The sequence below is a fragment of the Lagopus leucura genome, unplaced genomic scaffold (genome assembly GCF_019238085.1).
Source record: "Lagopus leucura isolate 7727_CA_CO unplaced genomic scaffold, USGS_WTPT01 Super-Scaffold_774, whole genome shotgun sequence".
Lineage (NCBI taxonomy): Eukaryota > Metazoa > Chordata > Aves > Galliformes > Phasianidae > Lagopus > Lagopus leucura.
Genome location: NW_024962258.1, coordinates 6,238,061 through 6,261,623, shown reverse-complemented (window position 1 = coordinate 6,261,623; position 23,563 = coordinate 6,238,061). Strand labels below are relative to the sequence as shown.

Sequence of the window (23,563 nt, the reverse complement as noted above, 5' to 3'; positions counted from 1 at the left end):
GTATCATACAAGAGAGTCAAGCACTAAAAGTACTCCTAACCATCAGTCTCCATAATATTCTTATTTTTGCTTTTTCAAGTGGAAAAATAAAGAGGATATATAAAGTAACAAATGGCAGAATTAATACTGCATCTTATGTTTATAGCATTCAGGCTTGAATCAGATCCTCAGATTTGTGTTTCCAGTTCTAATGACATCTAAAAGGTTTGGGTTACAAAAACAAGCTTTAAGGGTAAATACTAAAGTAAATATAGCAATATAGACTTTTAGGAGATTATACAATTAGAACTGTACTTTAAGCACGTTTGTATGAACTCTTAATGAGAAAATAATAATTTCAAAAGATAACCAAAAGTTTGATTACAAACGCTGAAGAACTTGGGAACTGACTGCAACTAAAGTTGCTTCTGTATGTGAGATGACTATGTTTAATTTATACTTAATTAAACAAAATTTATTTTATTAGAAGTATGGGGGTGTTTTACTAAAATTATAAATCTTAAAAAAAATAAAAGTTTTCTCATGAAGTAAAAGATCTGCATCATCAGAACATTAACACGTTTCATGTTTTAAATTACTGACTGATAATGGTTTTGGCTAAAACAGCTCAGCAGAATCACCATGAGTTGGAAGGAGTCTATAAGAATCATGAAGTCCAAATCCTGGCTTGACACCTAAAAATCAGACCATATGTCTGAGAGTACTGTCCAGATGCTTCCTGAACTCTGGTGAGCGTGGTCCACTTTCCCGGGGAGCCCGTTCTTGTGCATGATCACCCTTGTCTGAGATTAAGGAGGAATTTGTTGACTAGAGAACTATTGTCGCGCTACCCAGTTCGAGCTTTCAGAATTATCATGGTATAGGAATGAACCTCTTTACTGTGCTCAACATACTTCTTATATATTCTTCATTAGAAAGCAGTAATTTACCAATAACAGCTCATTGGCTTAAGATTCTACCAAGCAACTGCAGTAAGACAATAGGCTTCTCAATTTCCCTAAATATGACATTAACTGTACATATCAGCAGAAGAGCATAAAGAGAACATCCTGTTATTCTTTAATCACAGTTTGTTCTTTGTTCTAGTTTGCTGACTCCCAGGGTTTCATACCTACAAGGCCTACCATGGAGTTTATCAAGCCCAATGGTGATTCACCCTTACTTACATCCTCACCCAGAGAGAATATAGAATAGGGTCTAAATGACTAGAGTCAAAATCTTTAAAGATTTATGGACCCTCATTCTGCAAAGACAGTGATAGAGGGGTTATCCTTACTTCTGCTTAAGGCTGAAGACCATCAGCTGAGGGAAAAACATCAATATTAACAGGCGGGAGTGCATGAACTCCAGAGACCCTTGTTGAAAATTCCTGAATCCTCTAGACTCAAGTGAGTTGCCACTCCAAAGGCAGTCTAACTAATGCAGTATATAACGTTGAATGTGCACATTTACCTTTGATCCACCACTCACAGATCAAGACTCAAGACAATCCTGGGTCCATGTTAAGTGGTGAAATTTCTCCCTGTCTGTTGGTCTTTCCCTTAATCTCCTCTTAGTCATTTTTCTTCAGTAACTGTTGCCTACTACTGTAGAAAATTACCTAATTTTGCCTCAAAGTAGTTGTTAGAAAGCTCAGTAATTTGTCTGGTATGGTTCCGTTGAGTCACTACCTGACTAGGTTGCTCTGGCAACCCTTGTCAAACATACAGTATCACTATTTGAGGAATTTCAAACATTCATCTTCTTCACCCTCACTGAGTGGGAATAAAACAACTTCGTCTGCAAAGAAGTTTTTCTTGATATCCAGCCTGAACTTTCCCTGTGGCAGCTCCATGCCTTTCCCTTCTACTGTTGGCCACCAGAGAACACTGCCTCTCCACACCTCTCATGAGAAAGCTGTAGGCTGCAGTGAGGTTTCCCGGCAGCCTCCTCTTCCCTGGACTGAACATACCCAGGGATGGGGGGCTGGGTCCCCACACATGTAGAAGACAACTTACTTTAACAACTGCAGTATTGTTAATAGTTAAAATTTACAAATTTCCTTGCCTGATTATCTTTCAGCTACAGGAAGGCAAGGATACACCTAGGTAAAACAGTAGTAAGACAAAAACTCTATAATAGGAAGTGGATAGATTGTGAAGAGCTGTGTCTGAGTAACAGCCATGACAAGGTTGAGAGCTTATCAGTTAAAATCAGGGATTGGTCCAAGAAAGGACATCTGGCGTTTGGGGTCTACTACAGGCCACCTGATCAGGAGGAGCATGCTGACAAGGCCTTCTTGCTTCAACTGCAGCAAGCGTCACACTCACAGGCTCTTGTCCTGATGGGGGATATCAAACACCTGGATATCAGCTGGGATAGCAGCACAGTGGCAGACAATCCAAGAGATTCCCAGAGTTTGCTGAGGACAACTTCCTGGTCCAGGTATTAGACAGACCAACCTGAGGTGAAGCCTTACTGGACCTGGTAATCACCAATGCAGAGGAGAGCATTAGAGAGATTAAGATTGGAGGCAGCCTGGGCTGTAGTAACCATCCCTGGTGGAATGTGTGATCTTGAGGAATGCAGGCCTGGCAAAAAGCAGAGTCAGGACCCTGAACTTCAGGAGAGCAAAATTCTGGCTGCTCAAGGAACTGCTGGATGGGATCCCTTGGGAAACTGTCTTTAAGGGTGTAGGAATAGAACAGAACTGGCAGCTCTTTAAGGACACCCTTCTGCAAGCACAACAGCTCACCATCCCCCAGCAGAAGAAAACAAGTAGAGACGGTGGGCCACCGACATGGCTGTGCAAGGACATGCAGCTTAAACTGAAGGAAAAGTGAGAAATGTACAGGAAGTGGAAGCAGGGTTGTGTAGCTTGGGAAGAATACACGGATGTTGTCTGCATGTGTAGAGATAGGATTAGGAAAGCCAAGTAGAATTTGGCAGAGGATGTGAAAAATAACAAGAATGGGTTTTACAGGTAAGTAGGGAGGAGGAGACAGGTCAAGGAGACTGTACCCCCCTCTGATAAATGAGAACAAAGAACTGGCTTCCTTAGACCTGGGAAAAGCTGAGGTCCTCAATCTTGCCTCAGTCTTCACTGGTGGTTATCATGGGGCAGATCCTCCTTGTTACCATATTAAGGCACACATGAGACAAAAAGGTAATTTGAGACAGCCAGCATGATTTCACTAAGGACAGATCTTGCCTGACCAATCTGGTGGCCTTCTATGTTGGAATGACAGAATCAGTGGATAGGAGAAGGGCGATGGATGCTGTCTACCTGGACTTCTACAATGCCCTTGACATGGTCCATCATCACATCCTTCTCTCTAAATTGGAGAGGTATGGATTTGAAAGATGGACTGTTTGATGGATTAAGAACTTGGCTGGTCACAGCCACAGGGTTGTAATCAGTCATTCTGGGTGGAGCTCAGTCACAAGTGTTGTCCCCCAAGGGCTGGTCTTGGGACCAGTGTTCTTCAGCATCTTCGTCAATGACATAAGGCGATGGAATTGAGCGCACTCTCAGCAAATCTGCAGACAACACCAAGCTGAGTGGTGTGGTCAATACACTGGAGGGAAGGAAAGCCATCCAGAGGGACCTGGACAGGCTGGACAAGTGGGTCCATGAAAACTTAATGGTGTTCAACAAGGCCAAGTGTAAGGTGTTGTGCTTGAGCTGTGCCATCTCAGTTATTTACATAGAAGAACTCCTTGAGAATAGCTCTGTAGAGAAGCACTTGGGGGTCCTGGCGGATAAGAAACTGGACATGAGCCAGCAGTGTGCATTTACAGCCCAGAAGGTCAGCAGTATTCCAGGCTGCATTAGAAAAGGGGTGGCCAGCAGGGAGAGGGATGTGATTGTCCCTCTCTACTCAGCTCTTGTAAGGCCCCATCTGGATACTGTATCCAGGCCTGGACCCCTCAGCCCAAGAAAGACGCAAAGTTTTTGGAATGGGTCCAGAGGAGGGTCGCTAAGATGATCAGAGGGCTGGAACACCTCTCCTATAAAGAAAGGTTGAGGGAACTGGGCTTGTTTAGCTCCGGGAAGACCTCATTGTGGCCTTCCAGTACTTGAAAGGAGCATATAAACAGGAGGGGGAACTACTGCTTACATGGGTTGATAGTAATAGGACAAGAAGGAGTAGTTTTACACTAAGATAGGGGAGGCATAGGTTAAGCATTAGGAGGAAGTTTTTCACACAGATTGTGGTGGCGCACTGGAACAGGTTGCTCAAGGATGTTGTGGATGTCCCATCCCTGGAGGCATTCAATACCAGGCTGGATGTGGCTCTGGGCAGCCTGGTCTGGTGGCTGGTGATCCTGCCCACGACAGGGGGGTTGAAACTAGATGATTATTAAGGTCCTTTTCAACCCAGGCCATTCAATGATTCTATGAAAAATTCTCAGACTGCTGTTTTTCCTGTTAAGAAAGGTTTTTAAAACTACTTACTTTTAAATAATAATAGCTAAAATAAATAGATGTTATTTAATGAAGTAAATGAAGTTTGTAACCTTCAAAAATAAGTTACTCAGCGAAAGACTATGTACACTACACTAGACCATACAACCATTAACACTGCTTGAACAAGATATACACATTCCTATCTGCGTAACAGCATTGTGCGGAAGAATATTTCTTTATTTGGTACTTGTACAAAAGGTCAGAGATGGCACAAAAAGCCAGTATGTTCCACAAACAATTGCTGGTGCCAGTACCTATCAGCTCTGAGATCTTGGCACGCAGCTGAGGTTCCACATGGAGCACGTCACCCCGTGCCACCTTGCAAACATGTGGTAGGGGAGAACTGGCAGGCAGATGGTGTCCCTGCTGCAATGAACCCCCGGTCCTCTCCTCCACCTAGCCCTCTGTCCTTCCCCCCTAGTGAAGAACTGGAGGGTGTGGGGCACAGGCAAAAGCAGCATAACTCTCTCCCAAAAAGGCACCAGGGTGATATTCACCAGACAGGTGGATCTGCTGCCCTGCCATCAAGGCAATTTATGAGGGGAGGATGGGTGGAAACAGATACTGGCTCAGCGAAGTGGACATCCCCCATCCTTGGCTCCCCATGTGTCACTGCGCAATAGGTTTGAGGCCCTGGAACTTGAGGGAGAAGTGAGTGAGGGTGTGGAGGGAGGTCCACCCATGAGGTTGCCGTGCGTGAAGTGGCTGACCCTACACCTCAAGACTGCCTCCACCCGGAAGGACAGAAGGGTGCTTGTTGTAGGCGACTCCCTGCTGAGAGGAAGGCCCCATATGTCGGCCTGATCCTACCCACAGGGAGACGTGCTGTCTCCCTGGGGTCAGGGAGATTTCTACGAAACTTCCTGAACTGATTCACCTTTCTGATTATTACCCTTTATTGATAGTTCAGGCTGGCAGTGAAGAAGTCACCGAGAAAAGCCTGAAAACTCTCAAGCAAGACTTCATGGGACTGGGGTGGGTAGCTAAAGGAACAGGCATGCAGGTGGCTTTTTCTTCTATACCTTCAGTAGCACGGAAGGATAATGAGAGGATCCAAAAAACCCACCTCATGAATAAATGGCTTAGAAGTTGATGCAAACACAAGAATTTTGGTTCTTTTTTGACCATGAGGCAATTTTCTCAGCACCTGGCATGATGGCTGCAGATGGAAGTGGCCTGTCTCTGAGGGGTAAGAGGATCCTCGCTGAGGAAATGGCAGAACTCATTGAAAGGCCTTTAAACTACGTATGAAGGGGGAAGGGGACAAAACGAGGGCCACTGGGGTTGAACGGGTAGTTCAAGGGCTCATACCAAACTTGATGGGAAAAGAGGGTGGAGAACAAAGGGATGGACGAGGGCAGAGGGATGCTGGGGATGCTGTTGTTCTAGGGGATCCTGGATCCACTATAAAGGTGGTAGATGGAAAGCCCAGCTGAAGTACCTTTATACTAACACACACAGCCTGGAAAATAAGCAGGACAAGTTGGAAACCGTGATGCATTTGGAAAGTTATGACCTTATTGCTATCACAGAAACATGGTGAGATGCCTCCTGTAACTGGAATGTCACCACTGAGGGATATCGGCTCTTTAGAAGGGATAGACAAGGTAGGAAGGGTCGGGGAGTTGCCCTCTATATCAAAGAGTGGATAGACTGTGAGGAGCTCCCTCTGAGAAAGTCAGGAACAGGTTCTTAGCCTCCAGATTAGAATTAGGGACAGGACTAATAAATGCCAGCTGGTGATAGGAGTATACTACAGGCCACCCAATCAAGGGGAAACTGCTGCCGAGGCTTTCTTCCTTCAGATGCAGGAGGCATCATGCCCACAGGCTCTTGTCCTGGTGGAGGACTTCAACCATCCAGATATCTCCTGGAAAGACCACATGATGAGCTACAAGACATCCAGCAGGCTCCTGGAATGCACTAATGATAACTTTTGGGTCCAGGTATTGGACAAACTGACCCAGAGGTGCAGTGTTGCTGGACTTGGTGCTCACCAATGCAGAGGAGACCATTAAAGGCATTAAGGTTGGAGGCAGCCTCGGCTGCAGTGAATTCGTGATCTTGATGAATGCGGGCCTGGCAAAGTGTGGCATCAGGACCCTGAACTTTGGAAGAGCGAACAGTAAGTTGTTCAAGGAATTGTTGGCCAAGATTCCCTGGGATGCTGTCCTTAGAGACAAAGATGTTGAGGAGAGCTGGCTACTCTTCAAGGATGCCTTCTGAGAGCACAAGAGCTCTCCATCCCTCTGAATAAAAAAGCAGGCATAGGAGGTAGGAAACCAGCATGGCTCAGCAAGGACCTGCTGGGCACGCTGAGGGCAAAGAAAGCTCTGCAAACAAGGGTTTGTCACCTGGGAAGAATACACGGATGCCGTCCGGACTTGCAGAAGTGGGATCAGGAAAGCCAAGGTGCAGGTGGAACTGAACTTGGTGAGTGATGTGAAAAACAATAGGAAGACATTCTACAGGTACACTGGCCAGAACAGACAAGTCAAAACAAGTGTACCTCCTTTGGTAAATGTAAAAGGAGAACTGGCTTCAATGGACTAAGAGAAGGCTGAGGTACTGAATGAGCTCTGCCTCGGTCTCCACTGGCAGCCAGGATTCTAGTATTTCTCACGTCTCTGAACCCTGCATTCCTAAAACTCTAGGTGGGACTGGGGTGGTAAATCCCCTCCCACTGTAAGGGCAGAGCAACTTCCGAGACTGCCTCATGAGTCTGAATGTGTACAAATCTATGGGGCCAGATGGCGTGCATCCCAGGGATCTGAAGGAGCTGGCTGAGGTGATTGCCAAGATGCTCTCCATCATATTTGGAAGGTCGTGGCTGTCAGGTAAGGCCCTGGATGACAGGAGGAAGGGTCACATCACTCCCATTAACAAGAAAGGGAGCAAGGAGGACCCAGAGAACTACAGGCTGGTCAGTCTCACCTCTGAGCCTGGGAAGATTATGGAACAGATCCTCCTGGATGACATGCTTGATCACATGAGGAATGAGCGTATGATCTGAGACAGCCAGCACGGCTTTACCAGGGGAAGGCCATGCTTAACCAATCTAGTGGCCTTCTATGATGGAAAGGAGACTGATGTCATTTACCTGGACTTGAGCAAGTCCTTCGACACGGTCCCCACCACATTCTTATCTCCAAATTGGAGGGACATGGATTTCATGGGTGGACACTCGATGGATGAGAAATCGGTTGAAAGGCTGCAGACACAGGGAGGTCATCAATGGTTCTATGTCCAGATGAAGACCAGCATTCCCCAGGGCATCTGTCTTGGGACCGGTACTCTTTAGCATCTTTATCAATGACATCGATGACGGAATTGAGTGCACCCTCAGCAACCTTTCTGATGACACCAAGCTGAGTGGTGCAGTTGATATGGTGGAAGGAATGTGGTGGCCATTCAGAAGGATCTCAACAGGATTGAAAGGTGGGCCCGGGTGAACCTGATGAAGTTCAACACAGCAAAGTGCAAGATTTTGCACCTGGGCCAGAGGAATCCTAGGCATCCGTACAGACTGGAAGGAGCAGTCCTTGAGAGAGGTCCTGCAGAGAAGGACATGGGGGTTCTGATGGATGAAAAACAAAACATGAGCCAGCAGTGTGCAGCTCAGAAAGCAAATGGTATCCTGGGCTCCATCAGAAGAGGGGTGGCCAGCAGAGACAGGGAGGTGATTGTCCTCTCTACTCTCCTCTTGTGAGGCCCCATCTGGAGTATTGTGTCCAGGTCTGGAGCCCCTAGTACAAGAAAGACAGAGAGCTGTTGGAGAGGGTCCAGAGGAGGGCCACAAAGATAAGATGATCAGAGGATTGGAGAAACCCCCCTGCGAAGACAGACTGAGGGAGCTGGGCTTGTTTAGCCTGGAGAAAATAAGGCTGCGGGTTGACCTCATTGCAGCCTTTTAGTACCTAAAGGGAGTCAACAAACAGGAGGGGAGCCAACTCTTTGAAAGGGTGGGTATCAGCAGGACAAGGGAAATGGTTTTAAGTCGAGGGAGGGAAGATTTAGGTTGGATGTCAGGAGGAAGTTCTTTACAGAGAGTGGTGAGTCTTCCCAGAAAGGTTGTGGATGCTCCGTCTCTGGAGACATTAAAGGCCAGACTGGATGGAGCTGGGGTAGCCTGGTCTAGTGTTAAATGGGGAGGTTGATGGCCTTGCCTGTGGCAAGGAAGGCTGCAGACTCATGATCCTTGAGGTCCCTTCCAACCTGGACCATTCTGTGATTATGTGAAACAAGCACCATTAATAAAAATAGGAAAATATACACTGAACAACCCCTGTCACACACAAGATTGGTGATGCACCAACAAATGCCTGTATGTTGTGTTCTTTCTATTTTTGTTGTTGGTATATCACATCATAACATCATGTAAAACAGTGAGAGTTACAGAGTTAATTGTTCTTATTCTGTGGATTGCCTTTTTGGGGGCATTTTTGGTTCTCGCAAGGGAAAGGAGGAGCAGCGCGGCATTCCTGGAAGACTTCTCACACAGAGGAAGGAAGGTGGAGCTCCTGGCAGTACACCAGCCACCTCTTGCTCACTCAGCTTGCTGGGAAGAAAAGCACGTGCTTCCCCTGCAGTCTACTAGCATAAGACCTCGCATTTGGACACTCTTTTCTCTCTCATTTCCTTTGATTTTGTTGGACTTAGTAAATTACTGTTCCTCCTCAGATTGTTGCTGTTGCTTTTTTTTTTAGACTTATCTGCAATGTTCCTACCCTCCCCCCTCTCCTCCTCTCCCAGACTGCACAGCCCTCAGATGCCTCGCCTCATTAGTCACAGGGCCTCGTCCCACCCCAAAAAGTTAATACTTTTTTTTCCCTCTCTCTTTTGTCTCCTTCCAGGCTTGTGCCATCATGGACACAGATCTAGGGATAACTCTGTGACACTGTGTTGCCCATCCCTTACTAAAAAAATACCATCACACCCTTGTCAAGATAAAACTTTTTCAAGAAACTAAAATGAGAGAGTCTTTGAAGGGTTACAAACATTACTCCTTTGAAGTGGTAAAATCCATTAGAACAAATTACATTTTGAAATGCTGTTCTAGTTTTCTTTTCCCTAGAGGAATTTAAAAAATTAATTCAAACTACTAAAATCCTTCTGTTTTTTTTACATACAAAGTTCTGTGCATTTCACTTTCTTCCCAAGATCAAAGGAAAAAATTAAACTACATAAAACTATTGTAAAGTAAGACAGAGAAATCTTCAGTGGCAAGAAACATGATTCTTATTTCCTACTCAAAACTGCAAAAAGCCTGACAAGTTTTGTTGTAAGTACAGTTTCTCATTTGTAAATGAATGCGATTTTGATTACATCTATACTGTCATATTGCTACCAATATAGGTTGGTTTGGTTAGCAATAGGAATTAGTACACTGATTTAAGAACCAATGTATTAGTGAAAGGAATCCATAAGTGATAGTTCTAAAATTTTCCATTTCAGATTTCATGATGAATAGTCTTGTTTTCCTCAATAACTCTGCAGTAAGAAAATAATAGAATAATTTCATCTTTTGCCTCAATGATTTTGCCTTGCACAAAGCAATGGAGTCACAATAGTATACTTGATATCATCTGTCTCAAAACATGCAAGGACATTTTCCTCAGGCTCCACATGTATTGCTTTTAAAAAGTGGCTCATCATGGCCTAATAAGCAATGGAAATCTTCCGAAGTGGGGAAAAGTGGAAGAAAGTAAGTCAAAGATTTAGTGATGAAGTGAAAAATGGGAAGAAGTGGGTGACCATTCGACCACTTGAGATACCACTGAGCATACTCTAAGGGACATTAGCATATTATGAGTCCTTGAAAAAGAATGAATATGTATGCCAGTGTACTGCATATGTATGTCTCAACTGTTCAAATGCAGAGCTTGAGAAGTTGTGCTTGCATATCATAAGAAATAAAGGAATGCCACTTTCTAACACTGCGCTGGAGTTGGAGAGTTTTCTTCCTGGATTTTGGATGACAGTATGTCTTTAAACTTAAAATGCTGATGCAAATAAGGAGTACTTTATATACACAAACATATATATATATACAATATATACTGCCTTTGCAATTGATCATTCCTATGAAAAGCAACATTCCTTTGAGACGATTTATTAAAACTAGTTGCAGAAGTCACATTTGAAATTAGTATATGTTTCAAATGATAGACAGCAAATTAACATTAGTGGAAGCTAGTGACATGTAAAAACAATAAGTTACCAAAAGGTTTCAAAGGAATTTTCCTTCATTGGGTGCTTCAGTTCTGAATGAATTCGGCAAGTACTTGAAAGCAGCAAAATGGGTATTTTTAAAGATGACTCCCTTTCCCAATTTTACCCAATTGTATTCATTTGATTTATTGACATTTCAGAAAAGCAGTGATTCAGAATGGTTGATTTTAGGTAATGTCCTACATCATGCATCTACAAAGTTTTTTACTGTGCTGGCCAGTCATGAGTTTAATTTCACTACACAATAAAAATGGCAATTCTACTTCTCTCTGAAAACATTAAGTAATTTCACGGAAAAAAAAAAAAAAAAAAAGGTTAAATTTATAAAAATTTTTTTATTAATTAAAAATTAAAAAAAAAAAAAAAAAAAAAAAAAGACTGAACTGGTTTTGTTTCTAAAGGGCAACATAGAAAAACACAGAACAACTCTTCACCACTTCATGCTTTTACTGCATCATTGCTGATAATCCTCACTTCAGAGTACGCTAGACTGCAATTGATTGCAGTCTATCAAACTGCAAAACTTCAAATAAGCCCAAATTGTCATAAAGCATGCTTACTTACATTTTGCACTTACGTGATTATAAAATACTTATGACTAATTTTCAGTTTAGATAAGACAGTAGCAGCAGTCTATAGACAGACTTTTTTGTAGTGCTTAACAGAGGCTCTTCTACAATTTCTGATGAAGTTACATCAAACTATAAATACAAGGGGTATACATTTCTTTCTATTTGTTTCAGCACTTCAGGGATTGTATAACCAAGATGTTATAATTGCAATATAATCAAAAGAGTAAGGCAAAGCTGTATAACCAAGATGTTATAATTGCAATATAATCAAAAGAGTAAGGCAAACAAGGATCACAAAAGAGAATAAGTAGAAGAGCTTACCCTTGGGTTGAGCTCACTAGAAGATATCAAAGAGGAGGATCTCCAGAAGAGATCCTTCCCCTCTGGTAGCCAGCTCTTAAATAGGTCCAGGAGGGGTGGAGCCTGGCTCCACCCCTTCCGGTAGCACAGGTGAATTGCCTTCACCTGTGCTCCTCTGGCTGACTCATGGCTCACCTCAGGTGATCAATCAGAGGTTCAGGCCGTGACTCAGCAGTTCCCATACAAGGGATAAACAGAAGAAAATGTCTCCTGTGAAAACATCAGTGAAGGTCTACAACAAACTCATTTTTTTCCTCCTTTTAAGGAGGTGTTTAATTTACAGCTCCATTAATATTTTTTACATTATAAACTTCTTATATGCACGTCTGTATTGTTAAATTAAATCTGCTTGAGTCTTTTTGTCAGCTTCTGTAACATGGGTAAACACTCTTTTAAGACACAAGTAGTAACGCCTATATAAAGACACTGAGACATAAAAACTATTTATAAAAGCAAGAATATTTTTTACCTACTGAAAGCAAACAAGCAAACAAAATCCATAAAACTGAAAAGGAGGCTTACCCGCATCAGCTCTGGATCGCTGACCTGGTGATTTTCCAAATGGGGTCTTCATTCATCTGTGTTTAAGTGAGCAGCAAAGCTGCTGGACTAGGGTGAAAATCCAGTTCTTCCCAGCTTTCAGGAGATCTCACTCTTCAAAGAGAAACTGCTACTTAATCCACTATTCAATCATGAATTTGTTCTTCTTCAAAAGCAGAAGACACACTCTGAAAAACAGAATAGGCAAAGCACTAAATTGTTTGATTTGAAACTTAACTTGAAATAAGCATTCATGGCTGAATGAGTCACTGGTTTGTAAAGACCTGCAGAAGTTCTTGGTGATTTTCTATACCTAAATTCATCTGATTCCTAAAGTATTTAGTCATCACATTCATCTAGATAATCAAGGAGATAACTAAGGACTTCTAGAAGTTCCATTTAGAAGTTAAATTAAAGAAACCTTTTTATTACCTAGAAATTTGAAGAACTGTTGGTCAAAAAGGCAACATTATTCCAATTTAGAAGAAGGGCACAGCAAAAAGCCTTGAAATTACTGGCCTGTTACTATAAATTCACTGCCTGAAAAAAACTGCACTTAAAGGATACAGCAATCACCAGACACGGGTTCTTGAAAGGAAAAGCCTGTCTCGCTAATTTGATGACTGTCCTAGTTTAAACTACGACAGAGCATAGTATAATGCTGTGCTCTGGCTTCAGAAGTAAAACAATACTGATAACACACAGATATTTTACAATTTTTTGTTACTGAGTAATGCTACACAGAGCCAAGGACATTTCATCTTCACATACTGTCACATGTACAAGGGAACTGCTGAATCACGGCCTGAACCTCTAATTGATCACCTGAGGCAAGCAATGACTCAGCCCTGGGAGCAGAGGTGAAGGCAATTCACCTGTGCTGCAGGAAGGGGTGGAGCCTGGCTCTACCTCTCCTAGACCCATTTAAGAGATGACAACAGTAGAAAAGGATTTCTTTCTGGAGATTTGTCCTTTGGAGTTTTACAGTGAGCCTAGGACAAGGGTAAGCACTCTTATTTATTCTCTTTTTTGCTAAAATAACTGCTTAGCAAAACTCTCTTGTTTTTTTCATAATTATAACATCTATATATTCGTTGATTATATACACATATCAGTGAGGGGGTTGACAGGGCACAGAAAGATTGGAGGGGTCAGAACCAGGATAACTGACCTTAGCAGGCCAAAAGTATATTCCATACCATATGGCATCATGTGGAAAAACTATAAAACTGTGGAGGCTTTTGCAAGGAGGGGCAGCTGCTGCTTAGAATGGCTGGGCAGGTGGTGAGCAGCTATACTTTGCATCATTTGTTCTGCAAATACACATAAACATTACGTGTATATGTATTACTTCTGCACATATTATCATTGCTGTTATTTCTCTTTTCCTAGTAAACAGTTTTATTTCAACCGATGAGCCCTACTTCCCCACCACTGCCCTGGTTCATTCAACCATCCCACAAGACTGAGCAAACAGCTGAGAGGGTGCTTAGCTATCTGCTGAGTTAAACAAACAATAAGATAACCCAGTTAGTAGGTGAAAGCAAGGTGGTAGATGCAGTTTTCCTCGACTTTATCTTAGACTAGGCCTTCAACACTGTTTTCCACAGTATCCTTTTGGACAAAATGTGATGAATTGCCTGTAAGGCTTGCTGTCAATGGGGCTACAAGTGGCTGACAAACAGTTGCTAGCATCGTTTCCCCCATGCACAACTTTGGAGCTATTTTCAACACCCCTATCAGTTATCCAAAAAGAAAAGTTGAAGACAGCCTTATGAAAAATTGCCTGACAATACTATACTGGCAGGCAGTATTGACTTCCTGGAATAACAAGAGGCTCTGAAAAGGGATCTAAGTAGATGGGAACACTGATCAATCAGTAACAAAATGAAGTTCAATGTAGGAAAATGCTGAGTTCTGCACCTAGGATGGGATTATGCCAAAGACAGACTGAAATGAGTGGTAGGAAGAGCAGCTCAGCAGAAAGGGACCTGTGGGTGCTGGTGACAGGCGGGCTCACCATGAGCCAGGAGTGTGCCCAGGCAGCCAAAGGACAAACCACATTTTGGGATACATTAAACACAGCACAGCCATTAGTCAAAAGAAGTGAGTTTCCCACTACAGTCAGCATTGGTGCAGCCTCACCTTGAATACTGTGCGTGCAGTTCTGAACTCTATAAAATAACAAGGATGATAAAGTACTTGTAAGTTTCCAGAGGAGGGTTGATAAAAGGCCTGGAAGGCACATCCTACAGGGAGATTCTGAGGACACTTGGGTTACCCAATCTGGAAAGGGGAGGTTCAGAGGCATCCTCCTTGTCCTTTGTAAGGAAGGGAAGCCTAGAGGGAAGCAATCATCTCTTCTACTTGTCATTGATGGCAGGATGCGGTATGGCATAAAGTTCTACCAGGTTCAGACTAGAAATCAGGAAAAACTTGGGGTTTTAAAAACTATTTTTCTGTGTAAGTGTGGTGAAACACTGGAACGGGCTTCCTAAGGTTGTTGACTCCTTGTGTTGGTGTTTAGGAGGCACCTGGTTAACACTTAGGTTAGGATGAACCATCACAGAATCCTTAGAGTTGGAAGGGACTTCTGAGGGTCATCTAGTCCAACTCCCCTGCAGTAGACACAGACACCACAGTGGGATCAGGTTGCCCAGGGCCTAATACACCCTCACTGTGAAAATCTCCAGGGAAAGGCACCAACATCACCACTGGGCAACCTGTTCCAATGCCTCACCACCTCATTGTAAAATATTTTTTCCTTAAAAAAATCTAACCTAAACCTACAGTCCTTGAATTTGAAACCATTTCCCCTTGTTCTATCACTACAGATACTGCTCAAGAGTCTGTCCCTTTCTTTCTGTAGCTCCTCGCTCAGCACTGAAAGGCTGCTACCACCTTGCACATTGCAGCTTTCTCAGTCTATTCTCATAGAAGTGTTCCATTCCATGGCCCATTTTTGCGGCTCTTCACATGTTTCAACAACTCTATGTCCCTCCCACACCGAGAACTTCGCATTTGGATGCAGAACTACAGCTGATTTCTAACCAGCACATAGCAGAGAGGCAAGATCATCTCCTCTGGCCTGTTGGCCATGCTTCTTTTGATGTAGCCAGGATACAGTTGGCTTTCTGGGCTGCAAGGGCACACTGCTGACTCATGGTTAGCTTTCATCCACCAGTACTCCCAAGTCTTTTTCTACAAGGCTGCACTCAATCCTTTCATCTCCCAGCTTGTATTGATAATTGGGGTTGCCTTAAACCTGGTGCAAGACTTTACGCTTAGATTTGTTGAACCTCATGAGATTGACCTGGGCCTGGACTGCTCAAGCCTGTCTAGGTCCCTCTGGATGACATCCAATTCCTCTAGTGTTTCAACTGCATCCCACAGCTTGGGGTCATCAGCAAATTTGCTCAGGCTGCACCTGACCCCACTGCACATGTCACTGATGAATATATTAGAGTGTATTGGCCCCAGCATCAAGGTGTCCTTGGGGGACACACTCATCACTGATCTCCACCCAGACATTGAGCCATTGATCACCATTCTCTGGACTCAATACTCAATCCTGCAACCAGTTGTTCATCCATTGAACAGACCACCCATCAAATCCATATTGCTCCTATTTGGAGAGAAGGATGTTGTAGGGTACAGTGTCAAAGACCTTACTGAAATTGAGATAGATGACATCAGTGCATTAGTGCATCACTGCATTAGTAGACAAGGACTGTTCCCTTGTCCACTAATGCAGCAACACCATCATAGAAGGCCAGTAGGTTGGTCAAACAGCTCTTAGTGAGGCCATGCTGGTTCTCATGTATCATTTCCCTGCCTTCCACATGCCTTAGCATAGTTTCCAAAATGATCTGTTCCATAATTTTCCCTGACACAAATGTGAGACTGACAGGTCTGGATAGTTCCTGGAGTAATATTTTCCACCCTTTTTAATGATGGCTATTGTCATGGTTTTATGATTTTTGGCTATCAGTATTCCACACCATAACATCATGTAATGCACTGGGGGGGGGGGGGGGGTTTACTCATGCCAAATGTTCGTCCGATGGAGAAGAACTACATTTCCCCAGGAGGCTTTGCGGTCAGCAAGGAGATGTAACTTTGTGCAAGGTCACCTGACTTGCTTTGCTGCCTGCTTTTCTTCAGTCACTCCACTGGACTGCACTTCTCACCTCAGCACTGTGGTGAAGTCTATCTACCATTCAGACAGACTCTCTCTCTCTCTCATTGTATTTTTTTGCTAATACTGTATTTAGTAAATGATTTGTTCCACCTCAGATTATTGCTGTTGTTTTCAAGTATTTTGGAGTCCCCTGTTTCCCCTTTCCTGGAGGTGTGGATCTGCAGATCCCTCCGCCCTGCTGGTCACAGAACCGGGCTGAACCAGCCTGTAAACCGCTGACAGGTATGATGTTACCTTTTTTCTAGTCACCAGGGACTTCACCTGATTGCCACATCTGGCCAAATATCATTGAGAGCAGCTTGGCAACTACATCAGCCAGGTTCCCTCAGGACTCTGGGATACACCTCATCGTAACTCACACAGTTGTGGATGTTCAGGTTCCTCAGGTGGTCACAAACCTGATTTTCCCTTACAGTGGGAGGGATCTTGTTTCCCCAGTCCCCTCCTACAGAACCAAATGTTTGAGGGCTATGCAGTGAGCACTTATCGGAGAAGACTAAGGCAAAAAAAGTTGCAAAGTACATCAGCTTTCTCCTTCTCTGCCATTACCAGTCTGCCTGTGTTACTCACTAACGTAAGCATGACCTACTGGACCTTCCTTTTCTGGCTGAGGTACCTGTAGAAGCCCTTCTTACTCTTTTTGGCATCTCCTGCAAAGTTTAGTTCAAGCTGGGCCTTGGCTTTTCTGACCCCATCCCCTACACAGCTTAGCAGCTTCTTTATACTGTTTGCTGTGGAGGATTGGCTCAAAGACAGTGGTCATATTTTCCTGTCCTTGGACTGTTGCGAGCAAAACAGCGCGTGGGCTCAGGGATGGTACCCCTGATTAAGCCAAGTTGAGGGAGTTGGTAACAAGGGCAGGAACATGATAATGTCCGTTCTGGAATGGCATCTAGAACTGAAACTTTCTGTAAGTGTAACCATGGAAACGCAATTACAAGCACTGCTAATACTAGCATGTATAAAAATACACTGATCTAAACAATAAATGAGTCATTCCACATCTTAACCATACTGGTGTATGGTGTTATGGTATGATTTCCAAGTGCACCGGGAAACTCCAGAGGAACTCTCTACAGTTCCCCAAGAACCTGTCCTTGTCATTACAGCCAGTGCATTTTCTTCTTGCTCTTCAGTTCGATCAGCAGGTCCTGGTTAAGCTGGTCTCCTGCCTTTCTATACCAGAGGATGAGAGCTCTTGTGCCCTGAGGAAAGCTTCCTTTAAGGTAGGCCAGCTCTGCATTTAGCTTCCTAATTTTACACTTCATCTCATATCCCTCTGGAGTGTGAACTCATGTTCACTACAGCCCAGACAACCTCCAATCCTGATGTCGCCAATTAGTCCTTTTAAATTGGTGAGCAACAGGTCCAGTATTACATCTCTCCTGGTGGGGCTATTACTTGACTTCGGAAGTTATCCTCAATATGTTCCAGGAGCCCCCTGGATTACCTGCAGCTTGCCATGCTACTTTTCCAGCAGATATCTGGGGTGGGTGAGGTCCTGCGCTTGCGACTGCAATGCCTCATAGAATCATAGAATCACCAAGGTTGGAAAAGACTTCAAGATCATCCAGTCCAACCGTTCACCTATTCCCAGTAGCTCCCACTAAACCATGTCCCTCAACACAACATCCAGCCTTTCCTTGAGCACCCCCAGGCTCGGTGACTCCACCACCTCCCTGGGCAGTCCATTCCAGTGTCTGACCACCCTTTCTGAAAAGTAATACTTCCTAATGTCCAGCCTGGATATCCCCTGCCGTAGCTTGAACCTCCTGCAGTTGGAGGTAGAAGGTCTTATCAATAGGCCTTGCTGATCACAAGGCTCCCTTTGCTGTCTTGGACTCTCACTCTTAGGCTTTTGACTTGCTTTCAATTGTTATTTAGGGACAGCTCTTCACATACTATTCCCTTCCTGATGTAGATAGCAACACCCGCTCTTCTCCTTCCCCATCCATCCATTCTAAAAGCTTGTAGCCTTTAACAGCCACACTCCAGTCACGGGAACCACTCCACCAGGTTTTGGTGATGACAAATATATTGTGGTTTTCTGGTAGCACGGTAGCTTCCAGTTTCTCCTGTTAGCTTCCCAAGCTGCATGCATTGGTATAGAGGCACTCCAGGTGGGCAGCTGGTCTTGCCACTTCCCAAGAGGATAACTCCATAACTCCTTTTAGGCATTTCCCTTGATTTTTCCCAGTGTCTTCTCCTGTTGTCCCAGCAGTCACTGCCTCATCATGACAGAGTTTTGTATGTGCTGCAGTGTTGCCAGCACCTCTTATGGCAGCAGGTCCTCCAAGGCCCCTGCCAGCACTCTCTCCCACACCTTATAATGGGAAGGCTCACTATCCTTTCCCATCTCCTTCACACCTAGTTTAAAGCCCTCCTAATGAGTCTCACTACCTTTTCCCTTAGGTTCTTTCTTCCTCTCTGAGAAAGGCAAACCCCATCTGCTGCCTACAAACCTGGTACCATGTAGACTAACTGGTTGTCAAAAGAAACCCAAATTCTGGCGATGGCACCAGCCAAGAAGCCAGGTATTTAAAGACAAGATCCTCTGGTTTCTTTCTGGGTCCTTACCCAATACCCATCCTTTTAGCCCCATTTTCTTAAGAAACATCATTGCTGTAACACTCTCTATAATCTGTTCATCAGAAGCCGGCCTTTTCCCTTTTACTTCAATTTTGGAATTTGCTATGAATTCTGACACACTGGTTAAAAATAGAGTACCAGTGACCAGAAAACCAGTGACCTATCTAAGAGGCAATGTGTATCTTGTTTATGTCTTACTGAAAAACAAGAGAACAGACATGCCTCGAGGTATGATACAAGTGTTACACAGAAAGATCCACCTGTATCTAACAGCATTTGCCAGTTCTTCCATGACTAACATTCCTTAAATTCTAGGCATGTTAGAACAATACAGGGGGTGCTCCCTGGAATAATGAACAAGACAGAGATAAGACTACATGCTCATTTTTGGTGTTCTTAGTTTGTCAACTCGCAGTTTTTGGAAAAATCTGCGTTTGGAAGAAAAGAACTACAGCAGACATTCAGTCGTGAACCTGTACAAATTTCTGAAGTTAAAACTCAAAATTCTTTAAAGGACTGTCTTTTTTCCACATTTCATCTCTTCTGCAATCTACCACTGTATACACAACAATGCCAAAGAATACAAAGCAATTTTTTTAATCGCTTTTCTAAAATGCAGTATAATTTTTCCTTACTACACTAAAAAACCACTGTATTGGAGATTAAAATATTTTAGAACAGAAGCATTCCTGATCATGTAAACAAATTCTGAATTCACAGACATGCTCAGATATATTACCAAACTGACATCACAAGCACTGCATGTAAACTTTTACATGTAAACACCTTTTTACATACCGTACATACAGAATCAATCTACTATTCTACTAAAATGTATTACATATTGTGCTTATTTTTCCCCCAGATTCTTAGTCAATGGCAAAAATATTATGTACAACATATTTTAATTTAATCAGTTGTTAAGAGGCTATATTTACAAAGGTAACTAAAGCACCAGAAATCCTTTGACATGTTAATGAAAAGACTTAGCCCCAGTCACTACCACATCATACATACTAATTTTCTTTTAAAAAGAAAAGGAATTCCTAATCCTCTTATAGTCAAAATCCATTTATTAGCATTATTTCAGTCCACTCTGCTAAACTAAAGGCTCAAGACTACTGAAGTACTGAGTAGTGAAGAGCTGATTCAGCAGTACAACAAGTTTTCTAAAATCAGAGTAAATTTCACTTTACACAAAAACACAGAAACAAGTTTTTCTAGAGTTACTACTCTGAATTCAATTTACATTTCAGTTTCAATGTCTTCACCACGGGAGGGATAAAGTCAGGCTTTCTTAGGACAAACAAATGCACTTTGAGAACATCTTGAATTCTAAAGCATATGAAACTTCTCAGTCTCATCTGATTTAAAAAAAAAAACAATGCATTTTTAGATTGTTAATATGATGAATGGCAAAACATAGTTAATACCATCATCTAAATATTTAAGGCCATTAATATGGAAAATCGAGAAGAAAAATTTCATAAAATGAAAAGCCCTTTATTACAACCACATAGCAAGGAAAGACAAATAGCTCTACTGAATGCAGACTTCTACGTCTAAAACAAACTATACTACACTTTTACACATTGCTGGTAACTTTTATTAGAGAAGTGTCACTGCCTACCTATTAAATACTGCTTTCCCCAAACACCTGACAGCAAAGGTCACCAACAATTCAGCTGCAGATTAAAAAAAAAAAAAGCATTCTTCTGACTTGTAATCAGCTGCAACTCATTTTTTGCTTCCCTCTGATCCCATCCACTCCTGACCTTCCTAGATAAGAGCATACCTGTAAAAAACAATATGGAAATTAGATACGTTGTCTGATACTGCTTTAGTTATTGCAGTATGTTTCACACAAGAAATGTTAAGCGTTAGGATTAAAACCAGGAAGCCCCACAAACTATACAAGTCACACAGTTTTAAAAGGACAGTAAAATCATCCTATCAGAGTGGGGAAGAAGATGAATCAACTTTAAAAACAGAATTATGTTAAAAGTAGTACTTTTCCAGCAAAAAAGTGAAAGGAGGAAAAAACAGGATGCACTTAGACTATGCTTGCAGGCATTTAACAGCCCTCTATAAATACTTACTTACTTATAGAAATGAAAACATTATGAGTTTTCAGCTCTGTAAAAATAAATACTTTAAATAATTTTCTAGCTAACTTTCAGTTGATGTTCATCTTAGCTCTTCCACCAAATGATACACACTTCACTGCAATACACAGCACAAAACCTGTTTATTGCATTCTTGTGAAAGCAAGACTATGCTACCACCACAGAAGAGGGGTACTATGCAGCACCAAAATATTGCAGTGATAATTAATGCTAATAAATGCAACTTTGAAAGCTTCAGCCCTGAGCAGTATTACCTAACCTTTAATCACCATGAACACAGAAGGAAACAGCATCAGTAAATTTGCTGATGCACCTATTCAGTCAAAGGGGAAATGCTTAAAAAGAGACAGGGAGCGACACAACATGATCCTTCTTTAACTCAGGATACACAATTGTAGATTCAGAACATACATCTCTCGTATCAACTAAAGCCTTCCGGCTTCCAGAGTCTGCTCCAGCTCTAAGAGCTGTAAGGGAGAAGGCCTTCTGGTACCACCTAGTGGACTCTTAACATTTCAGTTCAGCACTGAAAACATTCCCCTTGCTTGCAGCTCCCCATCGGTTTGCACTGATAGTCTGCTCAGCAGTGGCAGCAACATGTCAGAAGACATGTAGGGACAAGGACTCACTCTAAAATGGCACATGTTGGTTGAAGGAATTTCTTGGTTCCATAACATTTTAATCTCTGTAATTCAACTCTGAGCTGCTAGTATATACCACACGTGAACTAAACATGACTTCAGCACTAATTAGTTGGATGAGGCAGGTATCTTACTTAGACTTGAACTCTAGCATTGGAGCAGGAATGATTAATCCCATGCAATCTTCCCTCTCCAAAAGAGGATATTAATGTTAAAATATCCCCTGTATAACTGGGGGGATAAAAACACACGCCTACTTCTAGTTTATGTTACTTTCAAAACCACAAAAACTAATAACATCATCTTAACTTTTCTGTGTTGTGAGAATTTAGCCATGCCAATTCTAAGGCTTTCTTGAAGTAATCTGCAGGCTCATCAGCCTCTCTCTTGTTAGGAACTTTACTCCCTTATCACTAGGATTCTGGAGAAGTGATAATATCTAACAGGAAAGATAATAGGTACATAAACCTGGTGAACACAAGGGTGATTTTCAGCTTACAGTCATGAAGAGCAATACATTTCAATAATGGATTTTTTTTTAATCAGTTCACAAACTAAATCAAGTATTACTTTTTGACAGCAGCGTCTACAGTTTTTCCTATATTCATAGGTGCATTGTTATTTGTCTAGAATTGTACAGAAACAAATAATACTGGCATACACCTGCACATTCACATATATAAAAACAAAATACACATTTAAAAAATAAATTTTCTGTCTACAATGCTATACTGACGTAGCTGATGATTCAATAGAAGACTGAAAGAACATGAAATGTAAACAACCACTTCTTGCCAATAGGAATGGCTTTTGTTAAGAACGGGGCTGTAAATACTGCACTTTCTGTACAAAGGGAAAGAAAAACTGCTTTTTTCTTTGCTTTAGGAAAGATGCTTCAAGAAAGCAATGTACTATACAAAGACAACTTTCTTAAAAGCTAACATAATAAAATACACTCTACTATCAATACAGACAAAAAATCTGTAATTATTCTGGAGCTAAGTACAGGTGTTTTTACCTTTCAGCAAAGTTCTGCACTTCAAGTTTGTGGACAATGCAGAATGCAGGAGACAGCACAATATAGTTTCTATTTATTAATTCTTTTAAAACATTTTAGCATAAGCAACTGGATAAAGATTAGCCATAATCATAGAAACATAGAATCAGCAAGGTTGGAAAAGATCACTGAGATCATCTTGCTCAGCTGTCCACCTACCATCAGTGCTGTCTATTCCATGATACTGCACCTGCACATTTCTTGACCACCACCAGGGATGATGACTCCACCAGCTGGGCAGCACCTGACCGCTCTGAGAAGTTTTTCCTAAGACTCAGCCTGAATCTCCCAGGCACAACTTGAAACCATTCCCTCTTGTCCTATTGCTAGAAGAAGAGGCCTACTCCCACCTCACCACAATCTCCTTTCAGGCAATTGTAGAGGGCAGTAAGGTCTCTGCTGAGCTTCCTCTTCCCCAGACTAAACAGTCCTGGCTCCCTCATGCCATTCCATGTCACTGTCCTGTCATTGTCACCAGAGAGCAGAGAGCTCCTGTCCCTCTGCTCCTGAGTGAGTTCAAGTACAAGGTAATTTGGCAGAAAACAAATGCCTTTGCATTCCAGCTTGTCCTCAGGTACAGGAAGGGCTAGGGATTCTAGACTTTCATTCTGAATGATGCAGAGTTAACAGTCTGGTTGTATTCAATATATTGGCTACCACAATTACAGGTGTACTAACAATGCATTTTCAGATTACTAGCATTCACCGAACTCCCACAGCCATACTTAAGGAATTTGGTCACATTCAATAAAACCTGTCATGCCTAGATTAATGAATAGTATCTATCTGTTGCTTA

The 23,563-nt window shown here is 42.5% G+C and overlaps 1 protein-coding gene across 4 annotated transcripts in view; it reads right to left on the bottom strand.

Moving 5' to 3' along the window:
• The window catches only part of SPIN1 (spindlin 1), a 60,029-nt gene that overhangs the window by 13,237 nt on the left and 23,229 nt on the right, over positions 1-23,563 (bottom strand). For 3 of the 4 annotated variants that reach the window (XM_042864907.1, XM_042864905.1, XM_042864906.1), the window contains exon 2: positions 12,136-12,341. In XM_042864907.1, the coding sequence (XP_042720841.1) occupies positions 12,136-12,187 (52 nt within the window). In that variant the 5' untranslated portion in view covers positions 12,188-12,341. Of the gene's footprint in view, positions 1-12,135; positions 12,342-13,324; positions 13,346-23,563 lie in introns of those variants that run through there. The other variant, XM_042864908.1, reaches the window with a different exon arrangement.